This window comes from Oculina patagonica, chromosome 6 (assembly GCF_052425735.1).
Source record: "Oculina patagonica isolate OP01 chromosome 6, crgOcupat, whole genome shotgun sequence".
Classification (NCBI taxonomy): Eukaryota; Metazoa; Cnidaria; class Anthozoa; order Scleractinia; family Oculinidae; genus Oculina; species Oculina patagonica.
This window is the reverse complement of record NC_135763.1, coordinates 30,765,150-30,784,551: the sequence shown is the minus strand read 5'-3', so window position 1 is coordinate 30,784,551 and position 19,402 is coordinate 30,765,150. Positions and strand designations below refer to the sequence as shown.

At 37.4% G+C, this 19,402-nt stretch overlaps 4 protein-coding genes across 7 annotated transcripts in view; all 4 read left to right on the top strand.

The window, feature by feature from the left end:
* LOC144658221 (uncharacterized) overlaps window positions 1–19,402 on the top strand; it is a 92,020-nt gene that overhangs the window by 20,829 nt on the left and 51,789 nt on the right. The window lies entirely within an intron of this gene.
* Window positions 1–19,402, top strand: part of LOC144658209 (uncharacterized) — a 53,545-nt gene that overhangs the window by 30,476 nt on the left and 3,667 nt on the right. Inside the window, exons 1-2 of one of the 3 annotated variants that reach the window (XM_078518586.1) lie at window positions 15,815–15,910; window positions 19,009–19,088. The exons of 1 other annotated variant lie outside the window; for it this stretch is intronic. The gene's annotated coding sequence lies outside the window, so the exon portion shown is untranslated. Of the gene's footprint in view, window positions 1–15,814; window positions 15,911–19,008; window positions 19,089–19,402 lie in introns of those variants that run through there. One more of the 3 variants, XM_078518587.1, reaches the window with a different exon arrangement.
* Window positions 3,867–13,559, top strand: LOC144658022 (uncharacterized). The gene is made up of 4 exons (XM_078518349.1): window positions 3,867–3,988; window positions 6,974–8,091; window positions 10,946–10,977; window positions 12,033–13,559. Exons 1-4 carry the CDS (start codon window positions 3,927–3,929, stop codon window positions 13,338–13,340), a joined length of 2,520 nt encoding a protein of 839 aa, XP_078374475.1. The 5' UTR covers window positions 3,867–3,926; the 3' UTR covers window positions 13,341–13,559.
* Window positions 13,081–19,402, top strand: part of LOC144658304 (uncharacterized) — a 30,647-nt gene continuing 24,325 nt past the window's right edge. Inside the window, exon 1 of the mRNA XM_078518715.1 lies at window positions 13,081–13,200. The gene's annotated coding sequence lies outside the window, so the exon portion shown is untranslated. The remainder of the gene's footprint in view (window positions 13,201–19,402) is intronic.

Genomic DNA, 19,402 nt, shown 5'->3' with positions numbered 1-19,402 from the left:
AAAAGCTTGTTTCAAATCTACCCAACCAAATCAACTGCTTTAAACCCTCATACAAAGGGATTATTTAGTTGCATAGCAACTGGTACGCACAAACGAAGGTGCGTACCTTAAAAAAATACTAGAAGGTTAATATAGTACAAATAAAATGAAGCAAAAGAAAATAATATTGAATAGAAGGAAAAAGCACTCTGCACTCCAACAGTCAGATCACGTTTCATAAGAAAAAAAAGGTCATTTCACCTTTCACAGGAAATTAGAAAAAGGCCTAAGTTCATGAATCAAGAACCAAAGTGGATGAGAGTCACTGAACTCAGAAAATAAATTTTATTATGGAACAAGAATAAAAAAGCAAAAATCTTTTACGGTGTAAGAAATAACTTTGAACTTTCCACAGTTCAGAGTTCAGTTCACTCCACTCAGCTCATAACATCTGAAGAAAGAAAAAAAATAAAGAATCACTTTAACACTTCGAAATCTTGGAAATGTCGATTTCTTCTGTTTGAACAAGATTTGAGTCTGTAAGTCTTCTGCGCATGCTTTTAGCCGCCCATACATCTGGGAGCTTGGAAAGATAGCACCATAAGGAGTGCAAAAAGGTTTTCAGAAGCAAACATATAGCCTGTGTGTACTTTATTTAAAGTCACGTAGATGTACTACAAGTTTTGTCCAGTGCCGGACACAGTAATGTGCACTCCCCCCCCCCCCCCCTTCCTCTTCCCGCTTCACAAGATTAATTAATAAATTAATTCAATTAATTATTTAATTAAAATGTGGACAGGAATCGAGTGAAATTGGCCCACTCCTCACCAAACTCGGAATTTTTCGAGTAATAAGGCCATTATACAAATGTTTATACTACGGGAAAAGATATTCTAATCAGCGCGGGTCGCGGGTACACAAAATTGTCGCGGGTCCGAAAAACTATTTTGTTTGGTTTAATAGTTATACCAAGGTTTACTTCCTTAACAAAGATAATAGAATAACAATAACAAGTGCTTGGAAGTAGGGAGAAGAAAAATTGAACTTAACTTTTGTCTTCAAGTTTTCCGCTTTTCGAACATAACTTTACTTTTGCTTTTTTAGTTTTCCAACAGTATACTACTCCAACGTTGAAGATAATAAAATAATAATAACAAAAACAATAACAATAATAATAACTTGTTGACGTCGCATATGCATCATAATTTGGTTTCCCAGTGCTACATGTACTTTAATAACTCTTTTCGACGAAAGTCTTGCTGACACATTTTAGTCAAACTCTTACAAAGTTACACAGCGAAAAGCGGGAGTGATGTTGGATTTTTGCCTTGACCGCTGTGAACCGCCTTCAACACACGCTACTCCTTTACTTTGCGACAGATTTCATTGATACGTTTCCGTGTCGAAAAAGTCAATTGTTAGAACTCTGTTCCCTCGTTTTAATTTTACAGTTGTCTTTACTTCGTGGTGCCGTTTAGGCTTATTTTACTTTGATCACACTACTACCGGGTCTGAGTTTTGACGAATCTAAAGGTGATAGCTCTCAAAGGTAGGTGGCCTTCGCGTTTTTAAGTCAAAAGGTTACCAGAAAATTAAGATTACTTCATAGAAAGTGCGCCGTAAGGATTTCATTCACGAGTTGAAAATGAAGTAACCGTCATCGTAAAGGGCTTTATGTGCCTTATGAACAGAATTTCGTTACAGAAACGGTGTTTTATTTAAGTCCGAAACAGCAATGCGTAAATATCGTACACATTGGACAAATTTAAAACCACCGGCTAGTATCAGAGCGGACAGTTCAATTAATGACGTCAAAATAGTGTAAAACAAAAAAAATGCAAGCAAGATAGAAATTCTCTTTAGATACTCAGTTATTCGTGTGTTCAATTGAGTAAAAAGTACTTTTAATGTTAATATAGTTAGGTGTTGATAGGAGAGATAGTCTAATCGGCGCGTGTGACGTGTCGCGGGAAAAATGTCGCGGGTCCACCGAAAAACACTTTTTTGTGTTTAACAGTTTTTCTAAAGTTCACTACGTTTATAACAAAGATAATAGAATAACAATAACAAGTGCTTGGAAGTAGGTGGACGAAAAATTGAACTTAACTTTTGCCTTCAAGTTTTCCGCTTTTCGAACATTATACTACTCCAACGTTATTTTCTTTTCTACTATATTTCCAAAAATATTCTACTTCAACGATGTAAATAATAATATGACGATATTTATAGCGACAACAACAATAGTTTAAAAGTTAGCAGATAATGAATAACATGTAATAGATTTTACAATGTATTTTTTGTTGGACTCAGTACTTTTAAACGTTTTGTTTGCAAAAGAAGAGAGCAAAACTAAACAAACAACAAACTACCAAAATCCAATCACATTCGTTCAATTAAACAAACAAATAACCTTCGAAGTTCAAAGACATCGATCCCTATTTTTTACCAGTGAACAGTCATTAGAAAGGCAAACCATCCGCTTTCAGAGCTGCTATTGTGGAAGCGGGAATTGACGGGGACTAACGACCAACAACTTCAACACTCGAAAACAACTGAAACTTCTGACAACTTGCTTTTATTAGATCATCGTAGCGAAAGTAAACATCTCAGGTCAACAACTTTTACAACTCTCCACGATAGATCTTGCTCGCGCAAGCCAAACTTGAGCTGTCAAACAGCTGTCAAAAACAAAAAAAACAAAAAAACAAAACTTATTTCTAAATTTAATCTTATAAAAACACTGAACTTACAAATTAATTTAGTATCATGAAAGGCAAGTTTGGCCCAAATAAGATCGCGCGAGCATGATAAAGTTTACAGGCAAGTTATTTACAGGATAAAAGTCAAGAGTAATACTAAGGTTTACAATAAAGGTTGTTGTTAAAATTCTACGACGACATACTTAGGGACCGTCACAAGCAATTGGTTGCGTAAGACAAGCTTCGTGGGCGTAACTTTAAAGTAAAAACTATCCATATCATTAAACGTACGTGGACGGGGCGCAAACATATCTCATGAGGCATCAATGCTTTGGTTTTGCACCTTTGTGCGAAGTGTGAAAGTAATACAAAGTAATTAAACATTACCACTAAAAACATCCGAGAAGTCAGTAAAACGAGTCAAGTTTGACAGAAAAATTAGACAGAATTAGTGTGTAATAGAATCCAGCGAGACTATTTTCAAAAAGTGCGGTCATAACAAGTAGTTCCTGATTTTTATCATATTGTTTCTCTCGACACCCATGTATAGAGGGTAGAAAGGGGTGTTGTCATCCCATTTCACGCACAAATTTTAACCAAATTCACGTGTCACGAGCCTTTTCTAGCTATTTTCACGCGTCACGGTCTAATTTTTGCCCTATTTTCACGCCTCACGTTTTAATTTTTTGGCCTTTTCACGCGTCACGCATAAACCCTTTGCTACCCTCTGTGTACATTGTCGACTTCAGTTGTTAACGCAGCTGGAAAAAGAAATATATTTTAAAACAGCAATGATGCCCAAGTTGTATGTTTGAGCCCAATTCAATCGAGAAAGATAGTTTATAAGTTATATTTAGAGGTGTAAAATTAAAAACACTAAGTTACGGTTTTCATTTGCCCATGTAATGCTTAGTAATTGACACAGGTTTCATGGAACAACTGGTTCCCTAGAAACGTTACACCTGTCTGTACAATGACTAGTTTACGATATTATAACAATTGATCAGTTAAGTTTAGAAAGCAAGTCGTACAGTTTTTATTACCCCTAATTCCTAAAATATTTCAATATTATATTTTTAATGATCCAACACCGATCGAGATAGTCTAATCGGCGCGTGTCGCGTGTCGCGGGAAAAATGTCGCGGGTCCACAAAATTGTCGCGGGTCCGCAAAGACTGGGCACTAGGCTTTTGTTGTCGTTTTGAATATGGCCGCGTGTCCCGCGTGTGTGCTTTGTTCGTAGTTTGAATGCTTTGCAGCTCTTTTATCGACTGTTTTGCGTCGCTTGAGGTGAACAAAACATCATTAAGGTATGTGTGAATTGTAATTGAAGGGACTTAAAATTATACTTATAGACGGTTTTTTATTTTAATGACCTTTAATGCCAATGAATCTTCAGTTGGCGATTATACCGACTTCTTCACTTCTTCTTTTACAGTTTTGTCTCCTGGGTTTTGCCAAGATACCCGGCATTCGCGAAGTGTTTTTAAAAAATTAGATATCCGGCAGTCTGAAATTCTTATAGAGTTTCCACGAAATACCTTACAGGAATATAACGAAGCATTTTAACAACGCGAACAAAATGTACGTGTATTGAATAAAATTAACGCGAATTGTCGAAAATTTATGTTTACATGCATTCAATTAACGCGAATTCACGTGTGTTGTGTGCTTACATGCAGTTTAATTTGGGCTCATCCTCGGTGTAAGAACCTGTGAAACTCACCGGTGACGTAAAACAAAGAACGACCAAGACAACAAAGAACCTCGAAACAATACAAAGCAGGAAAACAATAGCTTCAAAACAAAGAAAACTATCACAGGTTCTTACACCGAGGTAAACACCGAATTTGATGCGTAGTAATTTCTATCAGCTATATTCAAGCTATATTCAAAAGACAAAACAACAACGTCTAACAACAGAATTTGAGCTTTAATTCTGATAAACCATGTGCAACAAAAATATTTAAACAGACCAAAGGTGAATAATATTCAATGAATATTCAACCACCTCTGTTATTCCTCTAGCTTTTGATTTCCTGTAGTTTTGTTATTCCTGTAGTTTCTTTTTCCTGTAGCTTTGATGTGTAAACATAACTTTGCCGGAAAATAAAGGACCGGTGTCTTTAAAAAACAATGCTGTAAAAATTAACAATGAGATAAATTAAGAGTTTTGAAATTTGCGTTAATTATATGTATCGTTAATTTCCTATAATAAGGTATCTTGTTTTATTCTTCCTAGAATAACAGATCTTTGTTAAAAACAACGTTTTCAAGCGATTTCAATTATTTTGGCTTTTTAAAGCAAATGAAAAATGCAAATTTTGAGAGAACCCCACCAGAAATCCCTGCCTTATCGTAGCAAGTTTTCGTTGAGATTTCTGCCAAAGGAAAGGTTTTCCTGGGAGCCAAAACCTTACCAAAATTCCTTCCATGACGCTCATATTCCTGGGAGCCAGTATCTTAAAGATTTTGGCTCCCAGGAATCCTGCGGGGGGGGGGGGAGTTTTGTACGGGGAGGCTCCGCCCGGAGATCTAACCCCTTACCCTTTTATATACCATTTTGATAGAAAAGGTACCCCTTTTGTATACCTTTTATTGCAAAAAGGCACCCCTTTCATATACCTACACAACATCACATTTACCTAAAACCGGAAGTTTTCTTCTCATTTTTATGTAGCGCTTAATAAATTAAGACGATACAGCCAAAAGTTGCGTCCGCTCAAAATATTTAATGTAAAGGCCTTTTAAAATATCATTATGACAGATTTCCCTACCCTTTCATATACCTAAATTTGTGAAATCCCTACCCTTTTATATACCTGGAGCCTGAAAAAGGTACCCCTTTCGGGCGGAGCCTCCCCGTATAGGCCAATTTATAGGGAGTCCCCCCCCCCCCCCCCCCGGGCCAGGAATACTTTCCACAAGATTATCACGTTCCTGTGGGATTCCAAGCAGCCAAAAACTTAGCAACATCACAGCAAGAAGGGGGACATGGGTGTTTTGCAGTGTTGCTTTGTTTTGTTTTTTTTTTTATGTGATGTTGCCGTGAATAAAATCCCATCTTGCGGTGTTGGGGTGATCTCAAACCCTGTGGTGTGTGATGTTTGCATTTGGTGTTTGGTGAAACAAAGTTATTTTAGGTTTTGGGATTTTTTTTGTCTGACACTTGTCATAGCTATTATATCTTCACTGATCAATCCGTATTTATTCAAAACACGTACCATATCTTTAATTTGTAACAAAATACAGTCAAATAGTGTCTAGTTATTAATTTGCTTTAGCTTCCAATCCCAAGCCTTTTTCTTCGATAAGTTACTAGGATCTTAGTGGTGAAGATGTCCACTGTGTAAAAAATTGTTGATGTAAGACTTTGATTGTCTTTAAAAAATATTATATCAGGTGCTACAATCAATATTGCGGTGACGGTGTTTCCTCAAATTTTCTTGCAGTGATGCGGTGTTTATTGTGTTGTTCCAGAAAATATCCATACCCGCCCCATGGAAGGTCATTGGAAATTCTGACGGGGTGGGGGGTCTCGAAAGCCAAAAATTTTAAAGAAAAGTATGGGGCTTAAACGGAATTTTCAGAGGGGTGGGGGGATTCAAACTACCGGTAAAAAACCTTGCATGGGAGGGGTATGGATATTTTCTGGAACAACATTTATTTTTTTCTGCGGTGTTCAGGGTGCCCCCAAGTCTCCCTCAGTGAGAGACTCCATGAGTAACAAATTTGATGAATTATAAGCCTCAGTACTCATGCCTCAGATGTTCATGTCAAAATATAGCAAACATGTTTTGGTCTGTGTATGTATCATCTCTTTACAACCCCATACTCTTCAGCAGAAGTAAAAATCAAAGTTTGGCTTAAGCAACAACATGCAAATAATTTTTATCTTTCTTTAGTTTTCTCAAAGGATCATTGCTGATATCACATTGACATAATTATATTCAAACTTGGTACTAATTTACAGTCAAACAGCTCAAGCGTTCCTATCAAGGGTGAATTAATGAATTCATTGATGGAAATTTTATTTCATTCTTTACTTCAATATTCCATGTTCGAATTGAATATTTCACTGTTCAAACGGCAACTCAATTCAAAACTCTTAATGTTGATTTTAATGTTGAGTTTTGAAATGAGTCGCCGCTTGAACATTGAAATATTCAATTCAAGAATGGAATATTGAAGCAAAAAATGAATTCAATAATTCACCCTTGATAGGAACGCTTGAGCTGTTTGGACTGTACCGGTAATGCAATATTGTACATCTGCTTCTTCATTTTAATTTAAAGAATCCTGATCTCTGATATGAGCAATCAGAAAGGAAAGCCAAGGCAACATGGGAGATCACGTAAAGGAGAAAAGACTTTTCAATGTAACGAGTGTGGCAAGTGTTTCAAGTGGGCAGTATTACTTGAGAGACATGCAAGATCACATACAGGAGAGAAGCCTTTTGAATGCAACCAATGTGGCAAGAGTTTTAGTCAGACAGGACATCTTAACCAACATATGAAAACACACACAGGAGAGAGGCCTTTTAAATGCAACCAGTGTGACAAGTGTTTTAGTCATTCAAAATATCTTAAGCAACATAAAATAACTCACAACAAGAAGAAGCCATTTAAATGTAACCAGTGTGGCAAGTGTTTCAATCAGGCAGGAAATTTAAAGATACATAAAAGATCGCATACAGGAGAGCAACCTTTTGAATGCGAACAGTGTGGCAAACGTTTTAATCATGCAGTGACACTTGAGCGGCATAAAAGAACTCACACAGGAGAGAAACCTTTTATGTGTAACCATTGTGGCAAAGGTTTTAATCAGGCGGGAAATCTTAAGAAACATGAAAGAACACACACAGGAGAGAAGCCTTTTAAATGCAACCAGTGTGGCAAGTGTTTCACTTGGGCAGGAACACTAAAGCAACATGCAAGATCCCACACAGGAGAGAGACCTTTTCAATGCAGCCAGTGTGGCAAGTGTTTTAGTCAACCCGGACATCTTAAGCAACATAAAAATACACACACAGGAGAAAGGCCTTTTGAATGCAACCAGTGTGGCAAGCATTTTAGTCAGATAGGAACACTTAAGACACATGCAAGATTACATTCAGAAGAGAAGCTTTTTGTGTGTAATCAGTGTGGCGAAGGTTTTAATCATGCAGTAACACTTGAGCGACATAAAAGAACTCACACAGAAGAGAAGCCTTTTCTGTGTAACCAGTGTGGCAAGTGTATTAATCAGGCGGGAAATCTTAAGTTGCATAAAAGAACACACACAGGAGAGAAGCCTTTTGAATGTAACCATTGTGACTACTGTCATTCAAGGATACCATTGACAAATGAGAAGGATGACAATTACTTCAGTATCTCTGAACTTTTAAGTGACATTAAAGAAATCAAACAGGAATGAAGCCTTATCAACATGTACGTTGTATGTGTGTAAACATGATACCTATAGTTTTCTACAAAGGAACCCACATAATGTTCAACCAGAAGAGTGGTGTGGTATGAGTGTCCTTGTACAGGAGGTTACTTTTTTACTGGAAGAACGTATTAGATCATTGGTAACAAACTGGCTAACTTTAGTTACATCACTTTGACTCGGACATAATTTGCACATCTCTATTCAAAAATAAGTCTTGATATCTTATAAATATATGTCATATTGTGGGGGAATCCACTTAAGTGTGGTGCGCACAATATCCATCTTGTTCATTAACTACTGGATAATTTATAAATAGTAATTATCTGTATTAATAAAGCTCATCCGAAGGAAGAGTGGGGTAAGGACTAAACCTGGTTTCTCCCCGCCCTGTTGTGCAAGGCTATCATGGTTGTGAGAAAACATTAACAGGCAGCATGATGAGCGTGGTAAAAGGGTTTTATATTCTTTTCAAGATCCCTGAAAGGCTTTTTTCCTCTGTGAATTGTAAAATGGCTATTCCTCATCAAACGATTTGGATGCCATGTACCGTACATCAGCAGGGTTTTTTCACATGAATAGCGAAATGACTGTTGTTGTTTTCCCTGTGAAATGCGACTAAACCCTGTTTCTTTTTTCCTCTCAACATTTATCTAGTAAGCGTTTAAAAACAAGACTACATGTGGTAAATTGTGTGATCGTGACTGATGGTCATTCTTGGCCCCAGGTCACTCTACTACTGGAGGGAATATTTATCAAGAACAGTTTAATCTCGCTCCCAGATCACGCAGACGAGATTAAGAACAGTCCTTTTACCCTGATTTCTAAAATGGCTATTTTTACTTTGCATGAAACGTGAAATCAGGGTTGACCAGGGTTTTTAGGTATACAGTATACAAAAGGATTACAGAACTTTTACGCTAAAATTGGGCCTTATATGGGTATAAACAGAAGTTCATAATTCATAATTGTACGGCAATGAGACTTTGGTCTTAATTAATCATGAAAAAAGGTCATTTTACTAGTTTTAAAGACAAACATTATTTTGGGGCTAATCGAGTTGGAGCTTAACAGCCTACATTCCATGTATCGTTTTTCAGGTATATTGGTATACCACTTACCCCACTGACAGACGCTGTGAAATGGCCATTTTAATTTTTGTGAAATGTAACAAACCCCCCCCCCCCCACCCAAAAAAAAAAAAAATCCAATCACAACCCCGGGATCATAACATCGGTCATCATTCTTGATCTTCCGTTTCTGAAGGGTATGTTTGTTAGTATGTTCGTTTGCGATGGGGTACATAAAAGTCGGGGAGTTTTGGTTTTCCTTTATTTATACACAATATAGGTACAGTCATTTCATTGAACCGTACTTAGGAAAACACAAAAAGAAACTTAGCTAGCCTGCGAATACAGCCGTCTTTTGTGCGCTACGCTACTACGTGTGTGGGAGCGAATGAGAGGCGGATGTATTCGCATGCTAAAACTTAGCTGATCAAATTGCATTAAACCATGACTGAGAAAATTCTCCCAAGTTCATTGGTCAAAAAGTATGGTCGATGAGAATAATTATATAGACCATGAAAATGACGTAACCTGTAAATATGCAGCACAAAGCAAATTTCGGAGGGCCAGTAGAATAAATTTTTGTTTTATTAAAAACACCAAAACAATTATAATATCTGAACAACGCCAATATTTGAACACTTCTAAGAAAGCTGGGTATGACATCACTTGAGGATAGGCGTCTATGGGATTTGCTTGTTCTGGTGTATAAATGTATGAATGTACTTGCGCCCTTTTACCTGAGTTCACGGCTTATTGAAAGAAGTTCAAGCCATGCTTAACAAGTGGAATTCAATCCCAAACATAGCCAGAACTACCATTAATGTAAATCGATTTAATTTTATTCTTAGGAAATATAATTGTCATTTATTTTAAATAATTGTATAACTTCGGATTCACGTATATAGTTTTTTTTTAATTTTTTTTATTATTGTTATTATTATTATTATTATTATTATTATTGATGTAAATAGTTTTAGCATATCTTTTTATTTTTTTTTTCTTGTTTTTGTTTTCATTTGGAGACCTCACAAACATAGGATGGTTAGCATTTTATTGCTACTCTGTAAATCTGAATATAAATAAAGTTTATTGTTGTTGTTGCTGTTATTGCCTGGCTGATCATGCTGACGCATAAACCTACCATAATTTGTGGTGTGTGGTATACCGTAAAATTCAGGTTATAAGCCCCCCCCCCCCAGTTATAGGCCCATCTACCTGGAAACAAAAAAATACATCCGATTATAAGTCCCCCTGTGCCGGATGACAGTACTAAAGAGGGCTAAATTTTGCATTATTATGCGTTTTTAACTTAAAACGGTTTTCGATCAACACCCCCGTGGCTCGTTTCGTTTTTTATTCCGCTTATAAGCCCTCCCAGATATAAGCCCCTCCCCTTATAAGCCCACACAAAACCCCTTACGAAGTTGTATAAGCCCAGGGCTTATAACTGGAATTTTACGGTATGAGCTCATACACCATGACCTGTAAAGCAATCAAAACTCAGAAAGAGTGTAGACCATGGAAAAATGTGGTGGATATGTTAAATATTAATTCGCACCGCGCGCTAGCTTGTTAAAAGCACAAGAATCATTCCTAATCATTTGAATTAAAGCCAGTCGTCAACCAGCCGCACCTCCACCCAAAAGATCATGAAAAGATACCCCCGGAAAATGACGACTGGGCACTGGGCACTAGCCATTTGTGTTTTAAAGATGGCCGCTGTCGCTTTCATGACTGCTCTGATCGTGGTTTGAATTACTGTATTTGCAGCTCTTTTTATCGACTGTGTTGCGTCAGTAGAGGTAAGTAAAACATCATAAGGTTGAATGTGAAAATTGTAGGTCAAGCTTTGTAACTTGAAGGCTTTAGGATTCTACTAATAAACGAATGCTCAACGCATAAATAAACCGAGAAACACAGGTAATTTGCCATATGAATCAGTCGATCTATTCCACAATATTGATTCTACAGTTGTTTCAATATCCATTCTTGAATCAAACGCGTATGATTTCTCCTCGATCTGCATAATTCTTTATGTCATACTCTGCCTCATCCAATAATTGCTGCCGGTAATTAACCAAATGTTTCTCTGTCCAAAATAAAATACAAGGACAAGAAGAGGGCCACTTCGGTCCATACAGTTGAATCGCCAGCCCTCAATACATGTAACACGAACCTCCCACTAATTTGAACCTTTTTTTGATTTCCCTCAAACTCCAACTGAAAGTTTTTTGTTGTTCCTTAATCAGTTATCGAGACGCAACTGTATACTTTCTCCAAATTTTGCACCAAATTCGATGTTTATTTTCCATTTTAAATTGACAAATACTCCCGGGGTGGGGTACTCGAAAACGTTTTATACAGGGAGGCTCCACCCGGAGGTCCAACCCCTTACTCTTTTATATACCATTTTGACAGAAAAGGTACCGCTTTCGTATACCTTTTATTGGAAAAAGGTACCCTTTCATATACCTACAGGACATGACATATACCTAAAATGGAAAGTTTTTTTCTCATAATTTTTTTATACAGCGCTTAATAAATTAAGACGATACAGCCATAAGTTGCATTTGCTCGAAATATTTAATGTAAAGGCCTTTTTAAATTTCATAATGGCAGATTTCCCTACCCTTTCATATACCTAAACATGTGAAATCTCTACCCTTTTAAAAAGGTATTCCTTTCGGGCGGAACCTCCCCATATAGGCCATTAGAGGGAGTAACCCCCTCCCCCCCCCAGGGCAAATATTATTGTCATTTTTCAGTGGCTGACAGGAATGCCCCATTTCTTTTTAGGTCAAACAGCATGAAACATCTGCCTTTTATTTTTTATTGAAAGAAAACTGAACTGATATGAGCCTTAGCAAGAGTCAGGAAGGAAAATAAAGGCAACATGCAAGATCACATAGAGGAGAGCGGACGTTTGAAATTTAATAATGGAGGAGTGAGTCCTTTTGAATGTGACCATTGTGGCAAAAGCTTTAATCGTGCAGTACATCTGAAGCAACATAAGAGAATAGACACAGGAGAGAAACCTTTTGAATGTGACCACTGTGGCAAAAGCTTTAATCGTGCAGTACATCTGAAGCAACATAAGAGAATACACACAGGAGAGAAACCTTTTGAATGTAACCAGTGTGGCAAGTTTTTTAAACGTGCAAGTACTCGTAAGGAACATGAAAGAACACATACAGGAGAGAAGCCTTTTGAATGCAACCAGTGTGGCAAGTTTTTTCAACGTGCAAGTACTCGTAAGGAACATGAAAGAACACATACAGGAGAGAAGCCTTTTGTGTGTAACCAGTGTGGCAAGTGTTTTACTCGTACATACAATCTAAAGCTACATAAACTAACTCACACAGGAGAGAAGCCTTTTAAATGTAACCATTGTGACAAGTGTTTTAGCCAGGCACGATATCTAAAGAAACATAAAAAAACTTACCATGGAGAGAAGGGTTTTGAATGTGACCAGTGCAAAAAGTGTTTTAATCAGGCAGAAACACTAAAGGAACATACAAGATTGCACAATAGAACACATACAGAAGAGAAGCCTTTTGAATGTACCCAGTGTGGCAAGTGTTTTAGTCGGGCAGGAACTTTTAAGGAACATAAAAGAACTCACACTGGAGAGAAGCCTTTTGAATGCAACCAGTGTGGAAAGTGCTTTAGTCAGAAAGGACAACTAACACAACATAAGAGATCACATACAGGAGAGAAGCCATTTGAGTGTAACCAATGTGGCAAATGGTTTAGTCGTTCAGAAACACTTAAGCGTCATAAACGAACACACACAGGAGAGAAGCCTTTTAAATGTATACATTGTGGAAAGTGCTTTAGTCAGCTAGGGAATCTAACAAAACATAAGAGAATACATACAGGAGAGAAGCCATTTGAATGTAACCAATGTGGCAAGTGTTTCAATCACACAGAAGCACTAAAGAGACATTCAAGATTACATGCAGGGCATCTTAACCAACATAAAGGAAAACACACAGGAGAAAGGCCTTTTGTGTGCAACCAGTGTGGTAAGCGTTTTAAATATAAAGGGACTTTTAAGGCTCATAAAAAAGAACACACAGAGACAACATGGACCTGCGAGGAGGATGGCGATTTCTTCAGCATCTCTGAACTTTTAAGTGACATTAAAAAAATCAAACAGGAATGAGACTTTATCAAAATGTACCTTAAAAGGAAAGTTTAACCCCTGAGGGGTACTCCCTATAATGGCCTATACGGGGAGGCTCCGCCCGAAAGGGGTACCTTTTTAAGGCTTCAGGTATATAAAAGGGTAGGGATTTCACGAGTTTAGGTATATGAAAGGATATGGAAATCTGTCACTAAGGTATTTAAAAGGGCCTTTAATTAAAATATTTTGAACAGACGCAATTTATGGCTGTATTATTTTAATTTATTAAGCGCTACATAAAAAACGTCCTGTTTTTAGTCCCGCCACCTTTTAGGTATATGAAAGGGGTACCTTTTTTCAGTTAAAGGTATACGAAAGGGGCAAAATTTCTGTCAAAATGGTATATAAAAGGGTAAGGGGTTAGAACTTGGGGTGGAGCCTCCCTGTATAAACCTTTTTTTTAGAAACCCCCCTCCCCGGGAGTTTAACCAAAGGAGAATTGTGACACATGTATTGTGGAACAGTATACTGTAGCTGTAGAGTATCATTGTAGAGTGAAGTAATGGGTAGCAGAGGTCATTATCTTTTTACATACAAATTTTATAATTTATTTTCCACATGCCTATACTTTCAACATCATTAATTTAGTTTCAAATCACTCTTCTTTTGGCTATTTTCTTTGTTTGGGTGTAATTTTTACCTTCTGTGTCTTGCTACCCTCATAATTTGTAGTTTATTTCAGGCAGACCACAACATACATACTTTATACATGTGCTTCTATGTAGGGTGCGGTTTTGAAGCAGTTAAGTATTTTTGTCATTTTCGCCTCATTTCTGTTAGTAAGCAGGATATGTAGCCATTGCTATTATAGTGTTACCCATATATGGAACGCACAGGTATCACTTGTAAGATTGGAAGATTGTACTTTTCTGAAGTTCTAGTCACATTTTGACTATATTTTACCCCGGTGAGGGGGTACTATCTATAATGACGTATACGGGGAGGCTCCGCCCGAAAGGGGTACCTTTTTCAGGCTTCCGGTATATAAAAGGGTAGGGATTTCACAAGTTAAGGAATATCAGAGGGTAGGAAATTCTTTCATTAAGATATTTAAAAAGGCCTTTGTTGAATTTTTCAAACAGATGCAACTTATGGCTGTATCGTTACATAAAAATGTCAAGAAAACATCCTGTTTTAAATATATATTATGTCATGTTGAGTAGGTATATGAAAGGGTAGCCTGCGAACAGGCTCCCAAGTAGGGTTACGCGAGCGAAGCGAGGGGCGTGCTGAGCAGCGTGCTCTTCTGCTCGCTTCGTTCGCGTAACCCCACTCGCTTTGCTCGCGGAAACCCCACTCGGGAGCCTGTTTGCAGGCTAATGAAAGGGGTACCTTTTTTTCTAAAAAAAGAAAAGGTAAAAAGGTATACGAAAGGGGTGCTGTTGTGTCAAAATGGTATATTAAAGGGTAACGGGTTTGACCTTAGGGCAGGGCCTCCCCGTATAAAACGTTTTTGAGTTCGACTCCCCCCCCCCCCGGTATTTTACCTGCTACAAGTCTGGGGTGGGGATGGGTTTGTATGTCAACAAGTTTTCATTTACAGCTGGACTCTTGAAGCTTCAAACTAAAAGAACCTTTCATGGGCAGAAATACAAATAACTATAGCAATTCTAAAATAGAGGGTTGTAAAAGTGGGTCTAGATCACTTAATTGAAATAAAATGGCCATTTCGTGAAACCAAGATAAAAGGTGTTTAATTACCCCCTTGAAGTGAAGAGCCCTATGGCCCAGAATGATCTAGCCAATCAAATCATTTGTTCCCAGAGCCAATTGTTCCTCAGCCGGCTGAGAGGGACAAGCGGCTCTGAGGACGAGATAACCTGAGTAGAAAAGCCTGATACTCAGGTAAGGGACGAGAATGAGCCTGTGCACGAGAAAGAAGTGGTGTTAGGGACAAATGATTTGATTGGCTGGATTTAACGAAGGGAGTTTCAAATCTAGCCACCCACATTAACTGCTTTAATATAAACCATCATACAAAGGGATTAATCAGGGGTGTAGCTACAGGTGTCCCATTCTCGTCCCCATAGCCCTTTCGTTTCTCTTAGCCGGCTTGGCACGAGAAAACGGAGGGCTCTGGGGACATAGGATTTTTGAATTAATTCGAATTTTTTTTATTGGTTGTTTGGAACAAAGAATTTCTAAATGGAAGTCGATCGATCGAAAACGTAACGACTCTCTCATACATTCTTTTGAAACGTCATGACTGCATACATGAAGACCGGAAGTCCTAGAATCTAGGACTGGAAATCCTTTGTAGAAGGTTAAAAGCCCTCCGCACTCCTACGACCAAATCACGTTTCATGAGAAAAATATGGTTATTTCACCTTTCACGAAAAATTAGAAAAAAGGCCTTTTACGTCTTTTACGGATCAAGAACCCACAGATTCACGGGGCCTTCATGGTAGTTGCAGTGTTACTGACCGAGCAGAATTATAAAAGACTAGGCACTAGCCATTTATGTTTTCAATATGGCCGCCTTCATGCGTGCTCTGACCGTGGTTTGAAGTCTTTGCAGCTCTTTTATTGACTGTTTTGCGTCAGTAGAGGTAAGATAAACATCATTTGGGTATGTGTGACCTTAAATGTAAGGGATTTAAAATGATATAAATAGATATATTTTGTTTTAATGCCAATGATTCAGTTTGGCGATTCTCCCGACGACTTCCGACTCTTGGTCACTTCTTTACGATTTGTTTTATCTAGATACCGGCATTCGGGAAGTGTTTTCAAAAAACCTAAATCCCTGGCAGTCTGAAATTCTTATAGAATTTCCACGAAATGTCTTGTTTAATTCTTCCTAGAATATAAGATCTTTGTTAGAAATCATTGCTGGCTTTGTAAACATGCAAAGAACCTCACCAGAAATCCCTGTCTCAACAGGATCCTGCCAAGAAAAAATATTCTTAGTAGTTGTTGATCCTGACAGGTTTCGTTGAGATACCTATGGCAAGCCGACTGTAGCAATATTCAATATTTTTATATTTATTCAATTTAATATTTATATTTATGTAATATTTTTATATTCATTCAATTTAATATTTATATTTATTTAATATTTTTATATTCATTCAATTCAGTATTTATGTTTATGTAATATTTTTTTATGTTTATTCAATTCAATCCCCGTATATGTATGCAAACACTTTTTAATCATTTAATTTAATCTGTCTATATTCATTTAATCTGTTTATATTCATTTAATCTCGGGGACTGGGGCAAGCGATCAGATCAGAAGAAGGAAGGACTGGGAAAGAAGCAATATGGCGGATGAGGAGTCGGAAGAAGAAGGTTTCAACAGGAAAGGTTTTGACGTTGTAAGAGACCTGCCTGCGTTTTTAGCTTCGGTTTTAGATAAAACGGAATACATTTGTCAAAATGACGTCGACGAAGGAACTGCCGAAGCGCATGATGAAGTTATTGACCAGAGTATTACACTCGGTCAGTATAAAACACGGACTGTGGACTTCGGACTACGGACTGGGTATAAAACACGGACTGAGGTATAAAATGCGGACTCAAACTGCGGACTAGGTATAAAACACGGACTGTGGTATAAAATGAGGACTAAGCATATAAAATGCGTTTAAAAGCGAACCACGGCTAGAAATAACGAGAACACATCAAGGATGTACATACATGAGCATAAAACTATTCACGCAAAACTGTGCATGTGATCGCATGTAACGCAACGGACGTTATATGTCCTTTGTCGGCTCGTATTACGTTGTTGTTTGTTATCGAAGAGAGTAAATAAATCTTTTTCAGAGTTGACCGTTTTGTCATCCGTTGAACTTCGTAGGGATTCACCTCGAACAATTATGATCTTCCTCGGCAAAGTACAGTCAAAACAAGCTACCTTACGGTTTACGGAGCCCCTTACAGTCAAAACAACTGAAGGGTTTTTCTCAAGAGTCAACAATTATTATTCAATGTTCAGGAATTTGATATTTTTTTCTTCAACATCCCATTGTAGCCTGTGTACAGCCGTCCTGCTCCGAGCGGGACGGCTGTACACAGGCTATCCCATTGTAGAAGTGAATAATTCCTTGTTAAAATGAGAACTCGATTCAAAACCTGGTTTCAAACTCTAATGTTAAGTGGATTATCGTCTGGCTTCACAGACAAACATGTGCGAATTTTGCTTATTTTCGCTGCTACACTAACACACGGTTTGATTTCACGTTTCGCCATTCGCTTATTTCAACACTAGCTCCCATGATAGCAAAAAAGAGGCAAGGAATTTTGATGAAGTGAAGAGGCTAAAAAAATTCTACTCGCAGAAGAGAAACACACGGGGAAAAGTGTCTGACCCGGTTTTCATTGTCATGCAAATTAGGGTTGTTTGTCAAATTCTCACGTGCCTGCCGCTTGAGGCCAGATATTCAGTTGAATCCCAATATATCGAACTTTCAAAAGAAATCGAAAAAGGGTTCGAGATAGCGAGAGTAATATTAGTATTAAAAGAACTGGAGGGGAATCGGAGAAGGTTCGAGTTTAGCAGGAGGTTCGAGTTATTGAGGGTTCGAGTTATCGAGATTCAACTGTAATGAAATCAACAACATTTTGAGTTTTGATTCGAGTCTCCACAACAACTCCAACAATGGAAGACTAAAGCGCATGAAAAAAACAAGTTTTAAGTGCCTCCCAATTGGAGGAAATTTTAAGGTGTTTTGACAGTGCTTTGCCGTAACCTATAAGCAGGCTTTCTGCAGGAAAAAGGCTAACTTTGTTGAGAAAGTCAACTTTTAATGCCAACACTACCCAGTCCGTAGTCCGTAGTCCGCAGTCCGTGTTTTATACTGACCGAGCGTAATACTCTGGTCAATAACTTCATCATGCGCTTCGGCAGTTCCTTCGTCGACGTCATTTTGACAAATGTATTCCGTTTTATCTAAAACCGAAGCTAAAAACGCAGGCAGGTCTCTTACAACGTCAAAACCTTTACTGTTGAAACCTTCTTCATCCGACTCCTCATCCGCCATATTGCTTCTTTCCCAGTCCTTCCTTCTTCTGATCTGATCGCTTGCCCCAGTCCCCGAGATTAAATGAATATACACAGATTAAATTAAATGAATATAAACAGATTAAATGAATATAGACAGATTAAATTAAATGATTAAAAAGTGTTTACATACATATTCGGGGATTGAATTGAATAAACATAAAAAAATATTACATAAACATAAATACTGAATTGAATGAATATAAAAATATTAAATAAATATAAATATTAAATTGAATGAATATAAAAATGTTACATAAATATAAATATTAAATTGAATAAATATAAAAATATTGAATATTGCTACAGTCGGCTTGCCATAGATACCTGCCAAAGGAAAGGAATTCCTGGCAGCCAAAACCTTACCAAAATTCCTGCCACGAATCTTGCCAAATTTTAGCTTCCAGGAATACTTTTCCACATGTTTTTACCTTTCTGTGGGATTCCAAGCAGCCAAAATCTTGATAAGAGCGCAGGGGGCCACACAAATGGAGCAACCGTTTATGTTTCAAAATTATAAAGGAATGTATGGGAAAATGTTCAATCAAATGTTCCTATAACATGAACTTTAGCGAGTATTATTCACATTAATGTTCCAAATAATATTAAGTTACATGTACCTGTATTATTGCATTATTACAGTAGACAGCATTGCAAAAACCCACTAAATCGCTAAACCTTGCCGTTTTGAGCTACAAGGACGACAAGGCACAATGATTGAGGTAACTTTATGTTTATTTTGAACATAAAATGTGAATATTACTTGCTATATTTTATGCTTATAGGAACGTTTAAACCTTTCCATACATTCCTTTATAATTTTGAAACATCAACAGTCGCTCCATTTGTGTGGGCGCCCTGTGATAAGATCACTATGAGAGACTCCATGAGAAGCATTGATGAATTATAATCCTTAGTACTCTGGCCTCAGAAATTCATATAATTCATGTTTTGGTGTGCATGTATCATTTCTTAATTCTATACAACCCTATATATACTCTTCAGGAGAAGAAATTTTAAGAATCAAAATCAGGCT

Excerpts from the sequence above, each read along its gene's own strand:
- LOC144658022 (XM_078518349.1), top strand. The coding sequence starts at position 3,927 with ATGCTTTGCAGCTCTTTTATCGACTGTTTTGCGTCGCTTGAGGTGAAC. Across the intron at positions 3,989-6,973 it reads GTGAACAAAACATCATTAAG|AATCCTGATCTCTGATATGA; the intron begins GTATGTGTGAAT and ends TTTAATTTAAAG. Across the intron at positions 8,092-10,945 it reads TAAAGAAATCAAACAGGAAT|CTCTTTTTATCGACTGTGTT; the intron begins GAAGCCTTATCA and ends CTGTATTTGCAG.